This window comes from Ciconia boyciana, chromosome 10 (assembly GCF_034638445.1).
Source record: "Ciconia boyciana chromosome 10, ASM3463844v1, whole genome shotgun sequence".
Classification (NCBI taxonomy): Eukaryota; Metazoa; Chordata; class Aves; order Ciconiiformes; family Ciconiidae; genus Ciconia; species Ciconia boyciana.
Window position 1 is genome coordinate 22,981,123 of NC_132943.1, and position 20,966 is coordinate 23,002,088.

Here is a 20,966-nt window from a genome sequence, read left to right on the forward strand (position 1 = left end):
GTTGCCTCCTCTCTCAGTCGAGCATTTCCAACTTTTTCTTTGGACAGTTTTATGTCTGGCTAAGCCTCTGTGCTATTTATTGAGGAGATAATAATGTAATTTTATAGCAAAACTGTCACAGACTCATGTACTTAAAGAATAGCTTCCAGATAATGGGAGATTTTAAGCATCCTTATCTCATCTTCATGGCCCATTGTGACCTGCCTTTTGCAATCCCTAACAAATTGAGGATTAAATCTCTTGACACCTGATGCCCCATGGCAAGCCTTGGTCCAGCTGACTCACAGATAAAGAGAGTTCTGAAACAAGTATTCCAGGATTACAAGAAGTTTAATGGTACATAAAGTGTTTGTATAAAAAGTACTTCTGACTGCACATCTGACATCACTGTATTCCATATAGATGCTTTCTCAGATATTCTAGCTGTTCACCTTTTGTTGACAGAACCATAGAATTCCATTCGAAGTGAGGAATCTGTAGAACAGAATCACACAAACTGAGTGTTAACATTGGTATAAGCCACATAGAGCAAAGAAAAGGCGCTCTGATATCTGTTATTCTCCACTTGAAGATATTTTATCACCTGTGTCCTTCTAAAAGCTAGACTTATTCTAATACTGAAAAGATTAATTTCTCAATGTAAGATTCTTCTTCGTGTAAGTACAGTCAGGTTGCTTCCAAAAAGCAGCACAGTTGCAGAGATGTAAAGCAGATGCCCACGCAATACAGGCTATGACAACTCCATTACACCATCTCCCACCTTTTGAAACCCAAATAGAGAGAAAAATCCCACGTCACTATAGTTTGTAATGTTAATGTATCAAATTGGAATGGTGTATCAGTAGCATAACATTTACTGCAAGGGGAATATGAGAAAGGGTGATTATCCTCTTAAAAAAAAAAACAACAAAACCAAACTTAACAGAAGGATTCTAGATAAAATTAGAGTCGGTGAGTAATTATATGTACAGGACAATGTGCATTCATGAGCCTCCATTACCCACATGTTTCTATGCTGGTGGCTGTGAATTATCTCTGGCCACTAGTCTTCCCTGTCACAGCACAATCACTGCAGCAGACAGACAGCATCCGTATCCCATCTTGCAGCTGCCGTAACTGTCTCTCTGTCACTCATGGAGGGTACGTTCAATCTTCTTCTAGTGTAGAAATCTTTGGTGAATTGAAATGAAACTCTCATTTCACTTTTTCTCCTTTACTCAGGCTATGTCAAGATTGCTAGTTTGCCTGCAGTAAGGTAAGACTGAGACCTTCTGACTTCAGTTTTGCTGCAGACACTTTCAGAGAAGGTGCAAGTTCTATGAAGTCCTTACACCATCCTGAGAACAACTTGGAATTCCCCCCTAAATACAAAAATTGCTCTCACCTAGTAGTTGCTTTTAACTATTAAAACTATCTTTAAATGTGTTGCAAGGAAAATGTATCGATCTGCACTATCAATACAACTCAGAAAGGACATAAAAATATTGCTGACTGCTCACCTGAACTACCCGGTACCCCAGGATTTCCAGGTGTCGTTTTTTCACTGCATGTTCTCCTTTCAGGTGATGTGAATCTTTGCTAAAAGCTTTTGAATCAAGAAATTCCAAAGCAATTCTGCAAACAACAAAAATATGCATTTACTTTCAGGTCTTACCTGAATAGCAAGAAGTGGTATTTCTAGTTCAGTATTGATAGCTGCAGCAAGACTATTACTATATAAACCTGACAATTCATAGAAAAACAAAATTAAACAACTCCCTTAAACTCATTTCTCTAGAGATACTTGAACTTTACATGATTTAGAAAAAGCATTTCCTCCCTGCATCTGTTTTTGTTCAAATGGCAGAAACAGCTAACCAGCATTTTCAAGGCTTTCATTTGAAGAGGTGGGAGGAAAACACTGTTCCAACCTCATGAAACACATTTCAAGAATGCCCTGTCTGCCCTAGTGTACTGGGTCTGGCTGGGATGGAGTTACTGGTCTTCATAGCCACCCGTATGGTGCTGTGTTTTGGATCTGTGACCAAAACAGTGTTGGTAACACACCAATATTTTGGCTATTGTTGAAGAGTGCTTGCACAGCATCAAGGCCTTCTCTGTTTCTCACTCTGCACCCACAGTGTATAGGCTGGCATTGGCAAGAGGTTAGGAGGGGACACAGCTGGAACCTCAACTGGCCAAAGCGATATTCCACACTATATAACATCATGCTCAGCAATAAAACGCGGGGGAGTTTTTCCAAAGTAGCTGTTGCTCCGGCATTGGTCTGCTGGTGGTGAGTGACTGCATTTGCATAAATTGTTTTCTTTTCCTTTTTTATTTTTTTTTCCTTCTTTCTTCTCTTATTAAACTGTCTTAATTGCAGCCCAGGAGGTTTTTTTCCCTTGCTTTTGCCCTCCAGATTCTCTCCCCCATCACACTCCAGGGGAGTGAGTGAGCAACTGGGTGGGCGCTTAGTTGCCAGCTGGGGTCAACCCACCACACCTAGGAAGGCTTCCTAGGAACAGAAAAATAAATAGCTTAGGGGTTGCAACAACTGTTTAGGACATAAGCATCAAAAACCTGGTCTAAACTTGATCTAAACTTGGAAGCTTGGAAGAGCTAATGTGCAAGAATTCGATGTACTAACCTCTGAGCTCCTGGTGGCAGAGCCTTTCTCCCTTCATCCTTGATGTCATGTCTCAAGTGTATTCCCTCCACATAATCCAAAGGTATATTCTGAGCCATGTAGGAAAGAGGCTTTCTATTTTCATCCAGAATGCACTCAAAATCTGTGAGAAAACACAACCAACCTGTTTATTGACCAAAAAAGTGAAAGAATTTTATCTGGTTTTACTTCTGTGTTTTTTATGTTTTTACTTAGTGTTTTTACTTCTAGACAAACTAAGTGACAACCATAATTAGAGATACCCAACATTATTTATATTACACAGAACTTTTTAGAAACTGTATTTTATACAGAAATTTATTCTTTGCAGTATCTTGTGGCCACATGCCCAGGGGCTTCCTAATCTTGGTGATAATAGTGATATCAGAGTTCTCCATAACAATCCTTAGAGGGCTAACGTCTCACCTATTTCATAGTAGTATGGTGTGAGAACAGATATTCTTGCATAATTGCTCCCTCCTAAGATCTCTATCAGCATTCTGTGAACATGCTGTCGCAGTGGATTTATTCGGCTACTGCCTACAAAGACAAGATAAAGAATTCATCCATCAAAACTTCCACAGCCAAAGTTTTGAAAATAGCATTTTGTGACACTGAATTTTTGACAGCCAGCCTACTGAATTTAAGCTTTTCCACAGATCCCTGGTGTTATTCCATCATAATTCAGAAACCATGTGATCATCTTCGGGGTGGAAAGTGGCAGGTGCCTATTAAGCACAAACTTCAAGTCCAGACTTCCCATGCCAGGATTTTTCCCATTGACATACTACAAACACTTTAGTTTCAGGTTTCACCTGTTGGATTTTGTTTGCTTTCAATTGCGCTTAGACAGTTAAATAAGTACTTACTTATTTTGCATCTATCACAAGCACACCCCACTATCTGTCACTTCTCTGTCTGTTGCAGATCGTTTAATACCTTGCTCCATTAAACAGCTGCTTTATCGCAGAGACTGAAGATGAGTTTGATGGATAGCAAAGCAGATCTCCCCCATGAGAATCAGTGGAGGAGATAGTGAGTTTGCATTAGCTGGATTTTCTGAACTGATCGCTATTCTGAAAGATCTCAGCTGCTACACTTGACCACTAGCCTACTTCTCCACCTCTCATCCCTGATCTCCACCTCTCATCATTGATGGATCTTGATTCTTCTGAGGAAGATGACAGCAGTGAGTTCAAAAGGAGGCAGCAAAAATGCTCACCTTGAAAAATTTAAGTCAAATGTTCAGTCTTGTAAGTGAAGCAGGGATCGGTGACCTGCCTCCTCCAGTAGACAATCCTAACGATCCTCTTCCTGCCTCTCCATGCTCCATGCCATATACACTGTTTCTGTGTATTTATTTCTTATGTAGAAATACCCCTTCTCTATTACATTAATTCTCATGGGGAAAACTGCTTTGCTATCTGTTGCACGACTAAGTGGTTGCACTTTTCAAGAACACATCCTCAGCAGTTAGCGGGGTGTGCATTTCTGAGCTTCTATTGTGTGCTAGTGTCAACATGGCAGTTTTAGAAGTGTCTAGCAGATTATTGAAAACAGACTATTGCTAGTAACAAGGGCAGCTTTTCCTCTCCTAAATTACTTACTGTTACAAAAGACACGTTGGCAGTAGCGCTCATGAAACCAAGGGATATGAAACTCCGGGCATTCCAGACAGACTGCTCTGTTCAATTTCATGAGGCGCAAGTGGACCTTCTGCTTTAGGGTATCGGGCAGGACTGAGTTAAAATAAAAAGGTGTGAACTGAAATGTGAAAAATCCAACACATTGAACTAAATGAACACCTCTGAATTCTTTACTAGAGATGCAAGTATCTGTATACTACGGCATTTATAAAGTTCATGCTGCAGAATCTTAGAAAAGTTCTCAAAATCCCCGAGGAAAAATGAAAAATAACAGTTTTGTTCAATATTAAGAACAACAGTGAGACATAAGAAAGCAGCAATTTAAACCCTCTTCTGTCATTTATCTTTTAATGAAGTGGTTGAAGCAAATGGCAACAGTACATTGGTAGTGAACAATGTACAGGTAGAGAGGAAGGAAACAGTCAAATACACACACACTCAGTCTCTTATTCAGAGAGAAGAGACTGGTGGGAGTCATTTCTTGCAGACAAGAATCCCACATTATTTCTTGAGCTTTGTGACTATTTCTAGTAATAAATACCACACTCAGGTAATTTTATTTCTGATGAAATTGAAGAATTATTAAATACTGAGTGCAATAAATTGACTATAAAATTTGTTTTAAGTGAGCTTCTCTCATCTGCAATACAAGGCTGTACTTTTAAAACAAAGCACAAATTTTTGTTCATCCCTTCCCTTTTAGCACTCAAATAATGACTAGATTATATAGAGGGGTCTTTCCAGAAAACTGAATCGTTTAAAGAGTAATTCTACTTCTCAACTCATATATAGGTATGTAATCAAATTCAACAGAGAGCTAGATATTACCTTCAAGTTGAGCATCCAGTTTGCTTAGGAAAGAAACATTAAATATCCTCTTTATCAGATCTGGAGGAAAATACCCAGCCACTGACAAAACATGACCAAGCAGCACCAAGTGGTGACTTTCAAAACAACCTTTAAAAACCAAACAGAAATTCATATTAACACATGACATAAAGTCAAAAGGATTTGCAATGTCCTCCCAAATCATCCAAGTTTCTTTCTTAACATACTAAATGAACATATAGGCAGATTAAGGACTACCTCTGCTAACTGCACCAAGACATAAGGTAACTCCTGCAAGGTCTTTGCAGGAGGAAACTAGTTAGTCTTAAAAAAAGGTAACTGCACAATATTTCAGTAGTCAACAAATTTTCACAGTTCTGTGAGGCTGTGAAATCAATCAAAAAACAAACAAACAAAAAGCTCTACACATTTCCTCTACAACTTAGCCATTTCTTTGTGATGAATCACAAAATGCATCCTGTCCCCAAATGATGATTCCTTCGGGAATGCCACAACAATTCTATCCAATAACAGGACAGGGAATTAATCAGAATTTTCACTTGCTTTTTACTATGCTCAAGTGTGCTGGTTCTGGCTAGGATAGAGTTAACTTTCTTTATAGTAGCTAGTATGGGTCTGTGTTTTGGATTTGTGCTGAAAACAGTGTTGATAATACAGAGATGTTTTAGTTGTTGCTGCACTAGTCAAGGACTTTTCACAGCTTCCCATGCTCTGCCAGGTGCACAAGAAGCTGGGAGTGGGCACAGCTGGGACAGCTGACCCCAACTGACCAAAGGGCTATTCCATACCATATGATGTCGTGCTCAGTATATAAAGCTGGGGAAGAAGGAAGGGGGGATGTTCAGAGTGATGGCGTTTGTCTTCCAAAGTAACCATTACACGTGATGGAGCCCTGCTTTCCTGGAGATGGCTGAACACCTGCCTGCCGATGGGAAGCAGTGGATGAATTCCTTGGTTTGCTTTGCTTGCGTGTGCAGCTTTTGCTTTACCTATTAAACTGTCTGTATCTCAGCCCACGAGTTTTCTCACTTTTATTGTTCCGATTCTCTCCCTCATCCCACCGTGGGGGGGGGGGGGGGGGGGGGAGTGAGCGAGCGGCTTGCGTGGGGCTTAGTTGCCAGCTGGGGTTAAACCACGACATCAAAATGCTTTGCTAGTACCTTATCAACAGTAATTTTTAAAGGGTGAAATGAAGCTAGAAAACTCAACAGAAGCACACATTGAATCTTTGTCGTGGTTTAACCCCAGTAGGCAGAGTATTAATAGTAACACACAGACACACTTTTTTCTTTGCTTAAAAAAAAAAAAGCCATTCTATTCCCATTTTTACTCAGTACAAATAATCTCTTCCAATGGTACTCATTTTTTAGGTGTCACAATATCTTTGTCTAATGCACTTACTCAAGTTAGAAGTAACATGTTGGATACAACTTTCAAAGAACTCTTCATTGGCAGGAGGGTCATAATTCAGAGCAGAGAAAAGGAAGAGAATAAAATAGATTTCAAAGGGGTGGATCTGGAAAAAAAGACATCCTAAATTAAGTCGCTGCAAAATATCCTAATATTACTTTACAATAAAAAAGGGGTTTATAATTCATTCAAGATTGGGAGATTTAAAACTAGATGAGCTATTTTCTAAATTTTTTTTTTTCTCAACTTTTCCTGGAGAAAAATATTTAAAAAAATAAAATGCAGAAATCATTAAAATTACAGCTATGGCTAAAATTTAAAATCTATTTCATGTAGGTGATCCAAGTGTTTCTGTATACTTAAAGAAGCTTTTAAAAAGGTTTCCCATTAAATGCTCTTAAATAAACTAAACCGTCATAGAACAAAATCAAAGATCTATATAAATACCAGATTGAGAAGGGGGGGGGGGGGGGGGGGGGAGATAGCGAGAAAACACAGTAATTTTGACCAAAAAGACAGGCTATTGGGGAAATCCCCACAAGAATGAGTAATGTAAAAATATACACTGTGTGATGTGACTATTTGTAAAGAGGTCAAAAAAAATTCTTTAAGATGGTCAAATGTAAAGCTGAATGCAAAAGATTATGGTTGACCTAACACTGACTGACTAAACAATAAATTAAGAAAGGAAAATTAAAGAGAAGTAAATGCAAAATAATATACATGGAAGCAAAACAGCTTTGAGTGAAGATAGAGAAAGATGAGCTAATCAGGTACACTGAAGAAAACTCTTAGAAACACTGTGGATGGTGCTCTGAAACACATTAACTACTCACCTGTCCTTTCTTACTGAATAACTTACACAGTAGATAGAAAGAAAAACTGTAATACCTTGTCTATATTTTCAACAGTCACAGAAGCTATTCTGTCAAGTAATGAAGGACAATGGTGGTTTGTTTTTATGAGAAAAAAAGACAACTGTAATACATTTGCCCATGTTATTTGGTCTATCAAGCGTTGACACATTGCCATAGTTTCCTCACTGAGGACTTCTTCAAACCACTCTCCATTCACATGTGTAAGTTCTTCCAACAGAAGATTTAAGTTGTTGGCTTTCTGAAGCCTCTGAAATCCACAGCCATTTAGTTTTTGCAGAAGCTTTACACATAGCTCAGAACTGTTTTGCCAGTGCAACTGGTCATAATGATTCCATTTGACAAGAGCTGTAGCAATGCAATTCAAATGATAGAGCCTGCATTGAGGCAGAACTGCTGCTGCTTTGTTTATAATTATTTCCTCCACTTGAAAGGAAGGAAGCATGGCCAGAGCACGAATTATTGCAGCAGTATCAGCAGGTACGACACTAGATTTTAAAAAACTGGAAGAGAGACAGAAATAAAAACAGACCATCAGTACTGACAAAGCGCAAATATTAAAAAAACCAAATACATTACATGCATGAAAATTCTATTTTAAAAGTCAAAAGCTGCACATCAAATATAAAATAAGTAGAATATTAACAACATTGTAGAAATTCACACAGTTAGTGACTACCATCTTTTTTCATTGATATTAACTTCTTCTTCTAATTTATTCAAAGTTGAAACAGGGAAGAAGACGGGGAGCATCTCAGTCAGCTGGTGAGGCTTCAGGTGTTATTGATAAAAACAGAAGTCCTTAGTAAGGGCAGAGGGTCCACCTTTGTTAACAGAGTCTGTGGGTTTCTGGGCCTGGATAATTTCTGTGATTTCTGCCCTGGGGAGCACCAGGTTCTGAGGTGCCCGAGGAACATGAAGGCATCATCCACAAAAAAACATGTACAACCAAGGCACTGCATTCCTACAGAGGCTGAGCAATGGAAGCAACAGTGGCAGATCTCTTCTCCCGCAATTCCCGAAATGGTTTCCCTTTCTGTGTTGCAACTGTACAAGCCTGAGAATGAACTAGACAGTTCTTCAATCAAAAGAAGAGTACTTCTGCTTCACACTTTCACTTGTCCCAACCGTGGTATTCCTACTGTATCATATTCGTTACTTGTTCCTCCAAACATCAAAGACAACATTAATACCTACTCTTCCTATAAAGTACCAATCAAAATTTCTTATTCAATGTCATTGTATTGCAACGGCCAAGGGGCAAAAAAATCTACTTTTAAAAGATAACGTATCTATTAGCAGATACCATTGGGTCTACAGTCAAGACAATATCCACTTCCTATCCTCTGATTTATGTGTTTAAGAGAATCGAATACTTTTAACAGTTTGTTACTTCTTCATATTTTATGGAAACAAAACAATTTAACATCTTAGCTTGTTATTTGAAATATTAAGTAGACAACTGTTCAACACTTAAATAGCTACATTTCCAAGAATACACACTTACCCAAATAATAACATTTTTAGTTTGGCAAACAGCTCCAGATTGTGGCAACGCAACACCACCAAGTACTGCGTTAACTTTACCAACTGTAATACATGATAGCTATCCAAGTGTTTGTGCAGAATAGAAGCCATTCTGAATACAAAGAGGAAAAGGTGACATGGTATTATGCTAATACAGAAGATATTGCAAAACCCAACATCCCACATGAAGAAGGGGTGCCCCATGGTGCACAGTACCTAGGTGGAGGGTTGCACACACCTACGCTCCTCTCCACCCCAGTTTTGACAGTGTTCCACTAAGACACAGCAGCCTCTCTCCACTTAGTGAATTGCAAAATTAGAGCCCTCATGACAGCAGAACAGCTACTTCACTCTAATAATTTCTGTTGCAGATTTTACAGTCAGTTATATTTAGAGTGGACCAAGAATGGGATAAACTAGAACAGCATCACCAGCTTCAGCACCACTGTACTCACTTACAATACAATAGTGGTTGCTACGGCTATGTTGGTCTAAAGCTGCAAGAGGGGACTAATTTGTAGGGAAAGATAACACCTTAAGACCTTCTTTAGACAGTGAGATTCAAGAAGAAAAAGCATGAATTCACCTGTCTTCCCTTTAATACCACTCTGCTCCGCAGTACTACTTGTCCTTTTTCTTCCAAGGATCTATTTGGTTCATACAACTACATTCAATCCAGTTATTGCTCACAACCTGCATTTAACTCTGCTGCATCTGTGACATATCTGATGCTACATCTTCTGTGCCCAAAACCTCAACTGCTTTCCCCTTCACTGTATGAAAGACATTATGTCTTCCTATAAACAATGTTCAGTTTACAACTGCAGAAAATATGGCCCAGGTTCTTAAAGACACATGACTTACACAAAAGTAGGGCACAATAACTTTTGAAGAAACAATTCACGTTAGTAACAGGATCTCCTAGATAGGACACATTCTCTGCAACTTAGTATATTCTCATTTGTCTCACCAGTTTACAGTAATTGTTAGAGGCTAAGTTTACTCAAATAGGATTACATATTTGTAAATAAACCAAAAATTATATTACATTAACTTGGTAAGGTTGAAATGCCTTTCTATGAAATTCCTAAATTGCCTCAATTACTTCTGGGTCAAGCTGTGATATTCTAAAATCTGTAATAGCTAATTAGATATAGTGTATATGCATTTGTGTGCAAGTGACACACTTTCCACTCCCAATTTACTAGATATTATATAGTTTTCCATACTAAATGGAAGTAGTTTACCTAGACAATGCAACTTCTTAGCAGTATCAAAAAAATTACTTTTTGAGTAGATGAGAATTTCTGCATTTCATCTTCTGCATCGTCTTCAGTATTGCCAATACTTGATAACTGCTAAATTCTTCTGCCATGCGCACGGCAGTTACTAGCAACCTAAGAGGAAAAGAAAAGATGTATTTTCCAAAGTAAAACAGTTAAAAGTCTCCAGCAAATATTGCAGCCATTTTCTTTGTCTAGGAAGGAAAGAACCAATAGACTACTTCAGGAAATACAGGAAAACAAATTCCCCCAAACTAGAGACCTTTGTTCTGTAGACCCTTCTTCTAAACAGTTGATCTGCATGGCACAGATAAAGAGATGTGAGTGTGTTAAATCAGTACATATTGCTCTAACACTAGAAACCAGCAAGTCCAACAATTCTGAAAGTAGACAAGAAGTAGGAAAGGTACTCTAAGACACTAAACAATTCGCCATCTATCAGCAAGTTACAGATAACAGAATCAAACATGAGTTGAACTGGTTCTGGGGCAAATAAAGCCAATGACTTTTTCTGCCTCACACTGATTTTTACCAGAAATAAAGTAAATTGTTAAAAAAATCTAAGAAAAGCTTTTGGAACTAAGTCAGCTATGGCAAAACCAACACAGGCTTGCAGTATATCCAGATCTCCATTTCGCTTCCAGAACAGAGCCAAATGTTCATGAAGAAAAGTCTGAAAATGTGACTAATTGTAATTAATACAGCAAATTCTGCCTAAAACTGCAGACTTTGAGAGACCCATGACTAATACCACTGCCAAATAGGATTTTGTAGCACAAGAAAAACAGGCAGAGGAAATCTGCCACACAATACTATGCTCTAATTGCCAAATAAATGCTAAAGTGTTCCCTGCTGACAACCTTTCATATAGAGGATGTACAGCAAACTGGGATAGGACAAGACTCAGGCTGCTTCAGCTACTGCCAGTCTTAAAAAGGAAAAAGCAACACATACCACTGCATATATTTCTCAGGAGAAAGGCAGAAAGTTTTTTACTACCTTCCACTGTGAAAGGCAGGCTGTAGTCGAAGAGACAGAGCTACAAGATGGCCTTGCATAATAGCATCCACATACCCCTTGATTACTGGATCCAGCTTTGTATGCAACAAACTGCTATGACAGTGTTTCCATAATGAAATAATAAATTGCTACAAAGTTACAACTAGGAAACCTAATGCTCAGCTCATGGATAGGCTCAGAAATTCCTCCAAACATCGATACATTTTTAATTTCTATGCAAGACTATGTATATATCATAAATAAGACAAAATTGTTAATAAACTTACCTTTCTCTTACCTTGGATCCTGCCATAGGCCCAAGAGTAAAAAATAATTTTGCAAAGGTATCAGGATCATAATAATCAGCTATACTTTCAGATAGCAGCTGTTTAGCAACCAAGCGGAATTCAGCATTGTCAAAACCCAGCTGCTCGTACAGTCCAAAAATAAGACTAATAGCGTGTACATCAAGCTGGGAGGCACTTTTAAGGAAAATCTTGTTGCATTTTTCTACCAATGGATGATATCTCAGTTTAGCATTTTGAAGAAACAGTAGTATTCTTTTGGCGTAGTTGAAGTGGACTTCATCCTTTTCTTCCAAGAGCTGTTCAGCCTTGTGTAGTAATCGATCTCGAAGACTCTGTGAGATAACATCAGATATGCTGATCATCAAAACCGACAAGATCCTAAAAAATTCAAAAGATTTTACACTTACACAGTGAACATGGTAAGTAATAAATTTTAGATTTCTTAAATAAACTATGCAAAGAAAGGAACGTTAGTCAGGGTGTTGCCGACTTCTGCATAAAAAGGAATTTTAAATCTAATGCAGAAAAAACATGAGCAAAAACCATTTCTCCTATTAAAGTCAAAATTCTGCTCTCAGTGAATTTCTGAAACTATTGGGATTTTTCAACCATCCCTTACAAAGTTGTATGTGATGAAAGCATTTGCCTAAGGCAAGACCCTGACTTGCCTGATTCAAATTTGCAAAAAGATCTTTAATGTTTAATGGAAACTAAAGAAACCCAAACAATTCTCAAGTGACAGAATGGGGAAGAGAGTCATCGTCACTCCTAAGGAAAGAATCCCTTCCTAAGGGAATAAAACTTATCAACACAGGGAGAATCAGTTCTGTAAAGAAATGCGGTCCCATTCAATTAGTTTCATAAGCAGGCTCCTCACATCCGCAAAAATAAGTGTTGGGGCTGCTGGTGCTGTATAAAGCAGAAAAAGGGAAGAGCAGCCTTTGCTATAATGGCCCAGGGGGAACAGAGGCAAGAAAAAGAAGCTTGGACTTCTTTGACTAGGGGTAGGCTTTAACTGATTTTAGTATTAGGGTAATGCACTAGACATGCTAGCAAGAGAATTGATTAATTCAACTTGACCAAAAAAAAAAGCTCTGAAGATAAATAAAAATAACATTGCTTTAAGACTCCTTATTGCTATTCACAATAGTAAGCTAAATCCATGTCATAGTAGAGAAACGATCAATCTCAAGGAAGAAAAACATCTTTTGGTGAGTCAATAGCCTCTAAATTCTCAAAAAAGTCCATGTGAAATTTAGAATCAGGATAACGCAATATCTGCTGTTTTTTCACTGTAAGTAGAACATTAGTTTTAATTGTTTAAATTGGTTATAAAGAAATTCTTTGCAACATCATTGGAAAAATGCATTCACCTAAGCAAACCTGTCCATGAAAACCAATGCACTAATACAAATCACCTCTTTCCCACAAACCCCAAACTGAAGAAAAGCAACCTCCAGCTGAGAAAAAGGGAAAGCGTGCAGCAAAGGCAGCCCAGTAATTGTGACATATTACTTCTCCTGCTACTCAATTTCATTCTGGCACTTACCTTATATCCTGTATAGAATCCAGTTTCATGTCCACAATATGAGCTACTTTGCCAATTACGGGACTGAAATGTCTGCGTTGTTTGTATAAACACAGTGCAAATTTAGACAGAGCTGGAAGACTAAGCCTGTCAAGACATCAAAGACAGACAGACAGAATCTTTACCTTTTATTTCTAGTGAATAACCAAAGACAAAAATCTACTTCAACAATTGTATAAAAGACAACGTTATATTCAAATTACAAAACAAGGAAACAAAATATCCAAGTATTTCCTATTTGGTCCCCTATAGTGATACCTTGGACTTAGCCAAAACACCTAGGTTGTTTTTTTTTTTTATTAAAGCATGTTGTGCATACGGAGCTCTACAAAAATTAGAAGTTCTTCATTTAACCAGATCAGTGTAAGAAATCTATAAAGATTACATTCTCGAGCAATTATGTGAAATAGCTAAAATGAATGTGAGCAATTTAATACCTAAATGCCATTTTGTGTTCAAGGTACATTGAATTTATTTAATTGTCAAGATGCCCTAGCTGTTAAGCTGGGAGAGGCAATTCTGTGATGCTGGTGCCAAGACTAACACTAGCTTCTGCCATTAACCTGAGATTAAAGAATGAAAATTACAATATTTAAAAAAAAAAAAATCAAAACAACCCAACAAAAACCCAAAAAAAACTGCACAAAGGGCAAATGTTGATGTTTTGATACAAAAGGTTTTTACTAAAATTAGATAAGCAGCATTACAACAACCATTTAAGAGCTGGACAGCAAGCTCTAAGATAAAACTGTAAATATTAAAACCTGCAATTTACTTCAAATACATAAACCTACACAGACAATATATTTCAAAATCTTAAGTGTCGGTCCCTGTTGTTGCAGTATCTGAATCTCTCAAGCATTTGTGTACCAAAGTCCATCAATACTCAAAGCCTCCATATGTGTAAAATAATTTCCAAAACCTTCAAAAATACAATTGTCATTTAAAATACTCACATAATGTTTAAAACATCTTGTAAATACTCTTTGACAACTCTGCATAGCCTCACATGAAGCAAACCATGCTTGCAACTTATACCTTTCACAAAGCATAGTGGCACAGTACTTGCCTTTCTAATCTTTTCCATGCTTCTGTAACAAGCACTTCTGCTAGAGAATCATGATCTTCAACATTGAGCCTTCAGAAGAAAGACATAATAGTTTGACGTTTGCTTCAAAAGTTGTAAAGAAATAAGACATATGTCTTTTCATTATTTATCATGTTTTACTTTTCTATCACTCCCTCCATTCAAACACATTATAAACATTTGTGCATTAATAATCATAACTCCATCTACTGGGAGTGCAAAACAGATCAGTTCTGCCTGCATCTCAAAAACTGAGGCACAGGACGCTAAGTTGTCTGTGTCAAACAGTCAGATCATGGAAGCTGGGACAGGGCAGTCTCCCAATCTCCTTATATGATGGCTTTGTAGTCAAAATTCCATCTCTTTTTATTACCGAATACAAAATGTATAGATGCAGAATTCAACATAATGCTGCTTACCTCAGAATACTATACAGGGTGTCCACTATGGCCTCATCTTCCATGTGTTCCACCTTGTTTTCTGCTAAAATGCAAAGAGTAAGAAACTGGGCGTGATTTCTTACATAGTCACTAGTCCTTAAGAGAAGCGGCCTCTTCTTTTGCAATTGCCACAGCACATTCAATGCAATTCCCACGTGTTTTTCAGAAAGCCTGGCCTTGTTCCTTCCAACAAGGCTGAACACTTCATCTTCATGGGTGCAGCTATTTATCTGGCTCAAAAGCAGATCACTACTCAGAGTCCGAGCTTGGTAACGTCTCAGCATAAACAAGCAAGCCTGCCTCAAACAAAGCATTTTGCTCTGCCTACCAGCTATCTTTAAAGTGTCCAGAAAGATTCTTCTTTCACTTTTCACAGTAAACCACGTTGTTACAAAGAACAAACTCAAGTATTTGAAAAACAGATCATTTTTCTTTCATCCTGTATGGTCACTGTCTTAAGAAGAATTCAATTCTGAGGTATCTGTAATGAGACAGAATTAAAGCAGTTAAGTACAGTCATAACTACTAGCCAAAAATCAATGTCTCTACCTTTTAATGTTCTGAGTAAGGTAAGCTTGAGAAGAACCTACAGCCTGGGTTCTTCTCAGAGAAGCTCCGAACAGTGAACACTGACATGCTCACAAGCACTAAGAAAAGTTAGTCCACTTGGTAAGTTTTCAAATTTAGAAACCTGCCTTTAAAAGGGACATGTGCTATCATGCTACTACTGAGAAGGCAAAGCTGAGCTTCTTAACGTGCAGGCACTGCATAACTAAGTCAAGTGAGGCTTGCTCTCACTAGGCCGCTCCATAATCCCAAACCGGGGTCTGGGAACTGCCAGAAAATACAACTATTGGTGCTAAAAGGAAGTGAGATGGCAAGAGCTCCTGAGCTGGCATCACTGGATTCCTCTGGCTCTATATGCGCATCCATCCCATAGTGATATCTACTGTACCCTGTCTATGAGCCTCTCCCAGAGTTTCCTTTCCACTCTGCTCTCTTTAGTATGTGGTCTACGTCTTGTAAACCCATTAAGATCTTGGTATATGGCTTCTAGTCAGGAAGGGTGACCACGTTTGTAATATAGGATATCGATCAGTCACAACACATCAGCTGGAATCACCCACTGCACAAAAGAAAAGCAACCTATTCCCCAAATTATAGTGGAAGCTACAGACTTGTCTATTGAAATTTGGTAAGTATTCATTTGTTTTCTTAATATATCCCCCCATTTGTACACAGTACTAACAACTCTGTATTCTACAGCCTATAAAATTGGTTCCAAGCTGCAGAACACAAACCACTGGTAGTAAATATTGTGGTACACCAAAAAAGACCCATCAAATTCCCTTAACTCAGATATCATGGAAAAGTCTATAGAAGTCTTGCTTTAGAAGATATAATCAGTAACAACAAAAATTATCAACGTACCATACCTTCAGCCAACTTGAATGTTCTTCAACTGTAGGCATGATTCCATCAATGTAACATTATCAAGGCGATGGCAGCAGCACACACTAGGTCTACTGAGAAAGAAAAAACCTTCTTATTTGAGCAGTCTATGTAAGGTACTGAAGTCATTCCACAAAATTGGATATAGCTGGATTTCTTTTGTTGTCCACACAATCAGCTTCAGAGAATAAAAAGTCATATGACATACTGCACTACACTGCTGTCGCTGACACTGGGGCAGATACAAGGAAAGCTAAAATGAAGTCATTTTAATTTATGATCTGTTGTAATACGTTTTCTTCCCTATGCTAAATGAAAGCATACAAAAATAAAACGTACAATTTTTCCAGATATTATGTATTAAGTACCTTTTTATAATAATGATTTGCTTTATAGTTCCTTTTCAGAGATTGCTTTTATTGTTTCTATTTGTTCCATACGATAGTTGTCTTTGCAAAGAATTTATTCCACTTTATCACTGAGAAAAGTTGTGTGATATTATTTATTCCATGTAATCTCCATAAAAAGTATTTTTGGCTTTTCCCTCTTAGTACGCAGCCACGTGCTTTTAGAAGTAGCTGGGACTTCTCATGAGATTTTATGTGTATTAAATAAGCTAAAATACAGATCAAAGGTTGGTCAAGCCACTGTTAAATCACAATCTAGTAATCTTCCACAAAGTCTCAAGTACTAAATTAACCACATTTACCATACCATTTGACAATTTTTTTACCCCACAGATTTTCCAGTTCATTAAAAAGTTTTTCTGTTCCCTTTTGCCATGTAGATGCATGTAGATGAAGCAAATCAGATACAGTGACAACAATCAAAAGCGGAAGTGATTGACTGTTCCACCAACAGCTTCTAAGCAGAAGCCACAATACAGAGTTATCAGAATTTCTGAACTATACAAACTACCTAGTTTAAAGAGAGAAAAAAAGCATTTCCCCTCTAATGACATGATAGTAAAGCACAGCTTAAAAACTAGCACAAATTTTTAACCTTTTTATACGACCATGTCCGGAGTCCTAGCTGCAAATAAAGAGGATTTTTTTCTTAATCCTGTTTTAGAGAACTAAGACAGCATCAAATACCTCTAAGAGAATACTGATATATTTAAACTTGATTTTAAGATTTCATGTACTGTATTATACAACATTAAGCAAAGGCTTTTTATTAGTGTATTTTTGCCTTGCTTCTATTTTCATATGTCCATCAGATGGAAAAAAATAGTTACAATATCAATTCACATTTACTCCCTACAGTATCGGCAAGCTAAGCTACCAGAAGACAGGATGAAGTAGATACCTGAAGAGAATACAAAAACTTCATGCTCAAATAATTTCCATGTAAACCCAGGTAACACATAATTTCCCCTTCTCGTGCTGCAGTGGACCTTGCATGCCCTATCCTAATGACTGGGAACCAGGACCTCTATCTAAAACAGTCTGCAGGAACTTTCCAAATATTTCTGTTTCTTGAAGGTATTTAGCAGATGCAAGTGATTTACCACAAACTTGGATGCATTTTTAAGTTGCAATTAATTCTAATATCTTATAAAAAGGAAATCAATAGGAAATGTTGGATGTTTTGAAACTTATAAACACATAGATTAAAAACAGGAAATTCGTATCTACTTAAAGAACTATTTCTGAAGTGTTCTACTTACCATGCAAAATATACACTAAAAGGACAAGAAATTCTTTAAAATAATTTCCTATCAGTTGAAACACAATAAGCATTTTCAAGGCTGTATTACAAACTACAGTGAGCCAGGAAGTCTTCCACAAAGGAGAAAATGTGGACACTTGCCACTCCCTAAGTATAAAAATTATTAAATATTTAAGTAACTAAGTGTTAAGAGAGCTGCTTGTGCGGTATAGGGTGTTTTTCACCTGTCTGCCAGAGTTACCTCGGTTTTCGTGAGCCATGCCGTGGGCAGTACAACACTCCTGTCACACGGGTACCAGCAGCAGCCTACCTCGTGTCCTGCCTTTGCCCTGCCCCACACCGCCGGGGCTGCCTCCGTGCCGCGCTGCTGCCGGGTCACCCGCGCAAAGCCCGCCTGCTCCCACCCGCGAGTCGCCTCCTCCTTTCCCGCGGGGAGATTTTGACCCAGAAGAGCTTCAGAAGGAGCGGGGGAAAGGGCTGAGCCGCCACACAGGCCTCAAGGCGGCGGCGGGCGGGGAGGGGGCGACCAGGGCCCCGCTGCCCCCCACCCGCACGCAGGGGGGCAAGCCGCAGCGTTAGGCTCGTTTCCCGCCACCGCCCGCCGCTCCCCCGGCCACGTTTAGCTCAACGGTGGCTGCATTAAGCGCGTACGCTCTGGGAGGAAGAGGGCACTGCCATGCTTGGCGGGAGGAAGCTCCGGGCCCGGCCCCCCGGAACCGCCTCGCTCCGCCGCGGCCCAGCCTGCCCTCCAACCCGCGGGAAAGGTCCCGAGTCGCGGCCCCATACCGCCCGCCCGTACCAGCAGCCGCCGCCGGAGTACAGCAGGAGGACAGCACTGCCCGGGCCGTGCCCGAGCCCGCCCTCTCCTCACGCCTGGCGGAGAGGTGGCGGCGGCCTCCGAAGGACGGCCCGCGGCTCCCTGCGCGCCTGCGGAGGGGCGGCGGCGGAGCGGGCGCCGAGGCGGGGCGGGGCGGGCTGGGCTGGGCTGGGCTGGGCTGGGCTGCCCTGCGGGGCGGGCGGCGGGCACGGCGCAGCTGCCAGCAGGCCGCCGCCGCCGCCGCCGCGGCTTTCGGCCACGCGTGTGTGCCGGCGGGGCGCGGGATGCGAGGTGTCTGCTAGCACTGCCTTAAGCGAGGGCTATTGAAACGGCAAAGTCCAGCACCCAACTAGGTTAAATAAGACAAAGGAATCGCTGTCGCCTGCGCAACTTTTGAAGCCTCCCTGTGCCCGCAGAACACAACCTGAGAAGTCCTTAGCTTACTTTTTCACAAGACCCTTCCTGCATTCAAGCCACAGATGGATACTGCTCACTCAACACAAGCGCGTGGTTTAGCCTCAGTACTCCATGTGCCTCTGCACTGTTATTCACTGTGCGTATGCCCCAAGACAGAGCATTTCCCATGAGCTGAGATGTCAGGAAATGTAGGGAGAAAGGGGAAAGTCCAGCCAGTTAGACCCTCCAAAGGAAATAAAAAATAATAATAAAAAAGTTCCAAGGTCACCTTGATTGTTGAGGTCATATTAATAAAAGAAAAGTTTATATAACACATTCTGAGGGGAAAAAATGTCTTCCCTGCCTAGAAAAATCACAAGGGGACTGAAGTTCAGGAAGGGTGAAGTTCAAGAGTTTGGCTTCACTGTACCGGAATTAACGTTACTTTATTTTACATTATGATTTTTTTATGCTTTGCAAAAAAAAAAAAGTATGAGTTCTGAAACACAAATCTAACATATGTTGCAACATGTATCTTATGTTGTATACATATACTCCAGGTCATCTTTCTGGACCTTCTCTCTCTTTTGCAGCTGTCTATCAAAGGTCTGGATCTTTTACTTTTTGTCTGTGGTTGATCGTATGTGTACCTCATATATTGGATGCTTATGAACATAGAACTCACCCAAACTAATAAAATAGCCCCTATTTTATTTATTATAGGTCTGTAGTGTTTTAGAAAAACAGCACGTAAAATTTTTAACTGGATTTGTAATCATTTTTTAAACTGTAAAATTTGTAACTGGAACAGCTCCTGTACCTTTCTGCTAGCAAATCCAGATTGCCTTAGTTACAGTCTACACAGGCATGCAAGTAACAGAGTGAGACCCAAACCCTGTCAGGTGATCTCAAAGGGTGGCACTTACCTCTTTCAAGAATCTCAGGCCTTGTGCAAACTCACATAAGAACTCCAAGGCATCTGATCTCCCACTTTAGAGAAAAACTATTCCACGTTCATATGCAGGGGACTTCTGCAAATCATATGGATTTTACATTTACAAGATGAAAGTATAAAGTTTTTTAGTTTTGACTTGTCAAGTACATTTGGATTAAATTAATTAATAATGCCTAAAACAAAAAAGATAGATAAAATTACCTTAAATTTTAAGTTGGACACATAGGGGAAGAAAACAAGATTTATCAAAGCATGCTGTACTGAAGCCAGTATTGATTTACTGAACAGAAGTCCAGTCACCAGCTTCTTCAGGATTTCAGAACTCACAGGGGTCAATTTCTCAATTTTTAGTTTTTTTTCCAGAAATTCAGAAGGAGAAAATTTGTTTTCCTGCTTTCAACAGACTTCTCAACAGCCAGTCACAGGACTTCCATTACCTCCTGTTATGTATGATTACTAACCCCAATACCCACTGGTCTGAATTAAAACCCTTCAAAGGAGGTATGTACTTCTGTGTAAGTCTTAGTTAATTTTGAAGATGCTCACAGCTTTATGCATTGTCATAAACTTTCATGTCCCTATTTTTAAGATAAATTGAAATTAGCTTTGAATGGCAATACAGACATATGGGATGGGATTATCAGGAACTTTTTTTGCACACAGTTGGTCTAAATTCCTGTTTTAGTTCTTTACAACCCCTAACGACGTGTGCCAGGTACTGCTGGAGTAGCCCTAAGCCCTTCCAGTACCGTTTTGGACGTTTTATTTACCAATCCCTTGGCCATTTTCCGGGCTCTTCGCTGAGCCACCCATCAGCGTCCCGCCAGCAGGGAAGGCCAGCACTAGCCCCGGACACGTGTGGTTGGAAAGCACTCGTGTACCTACAGACGCAAGGCAGAGGCCTCCTGCCGCTCCAGCGACACCGGCGCCTTCCCGCGCTGCGCCCAGCCTCGCCTCAGGCGGCGGGGCCAGGCGGCCGCGGCCGGCGGCGGGACGAGCGGCGGCAGCCGCCCCGG

General features: G+C 39.6%; 1 protein-coding gene across 11 annotated transcripts; it reads right to left on the reverse strand.

The window, feature by feature from the left end:
• Positions 1–320: 320 nt before the first annotated feature.
• FASTKD1 (FAST kinase domains 1) lies at positions 321–20,959 on the reverse strand. Of its 11 annotated transcripts, none has more exons than XM_072875437.1 (17): positions 20,836–20,959; positions 19,922–20,026; positions 16,096–16,185; positions 14,639–15,140; positions 14,202–14,270; positions 13,094–13,219; positions 11,524–11,922; positions 10,241–10,351; positions 8,935–9,066; positions 7,444–7,930; positions 6,544–6,658; positions 5,122–5,250; positions 4,255–4,386; positions 3,074–3,187; positions 2,630–2,771; positions 1,500–1,614; positions 321–474 (listed from the first exon to the last, which is right to left on the reverse strand). In XM_072875437.1, exons 4-17 carry the CDS (start codon positions 14,971–14,973, stop codon positions 385–387), a joined length of 2,496 nt encoding a protein of 831 aa, XP_072731538.1. In that variant the 5' UTR covers positions 14,974–15,140; positions 16,096–16,185; positions 19,922–20,026; positions 20,836–20,959; the 3' UTR covers positions 321–384. The 11 variants fall into 11 exon arrangements, with proteins under 11 accessions (XP_072731538.1, XP_072731540.1, XP_072731543.1 ...); XM_072875439.1 differs by having other exon boundaries at positions 16,091–16,185; XM_072875442.1 differs by lacking the exons at positions 19,922–20,026; positions 20,836–20,959 and adding an exon at positions 18,582–18,741 and having other exon boundaries at positions 14,639–14,702; positions 14,988–15,140.
• Between the last annotated feature and the right edge of the window lie 7 nt (positions 20,960–20,966).

Coding starts and splice junctions, on each gene's coding strand:
- FASTKD1 (XM_072875437.1), bottom strand. CDS start 14,973: ATGCTTTGTTTGAGGCAGGCTTGCTTGTTTATGCTGAGACGTTACCAA. Junction 9,067..10,240: donor AATTCTCATCTACTCAAAAA/GTAATTTTTTTG, acceptor CTTTGTATTCAG/AATGGCTTCTATTCTGCACA. Junction 2,772..3,073: donor ACCATACTACTATGAAATAG/GTGAGACGTTAG, acceptor GTTTTCTCACAG/ATTTTGAGTGCATTCTGGAT.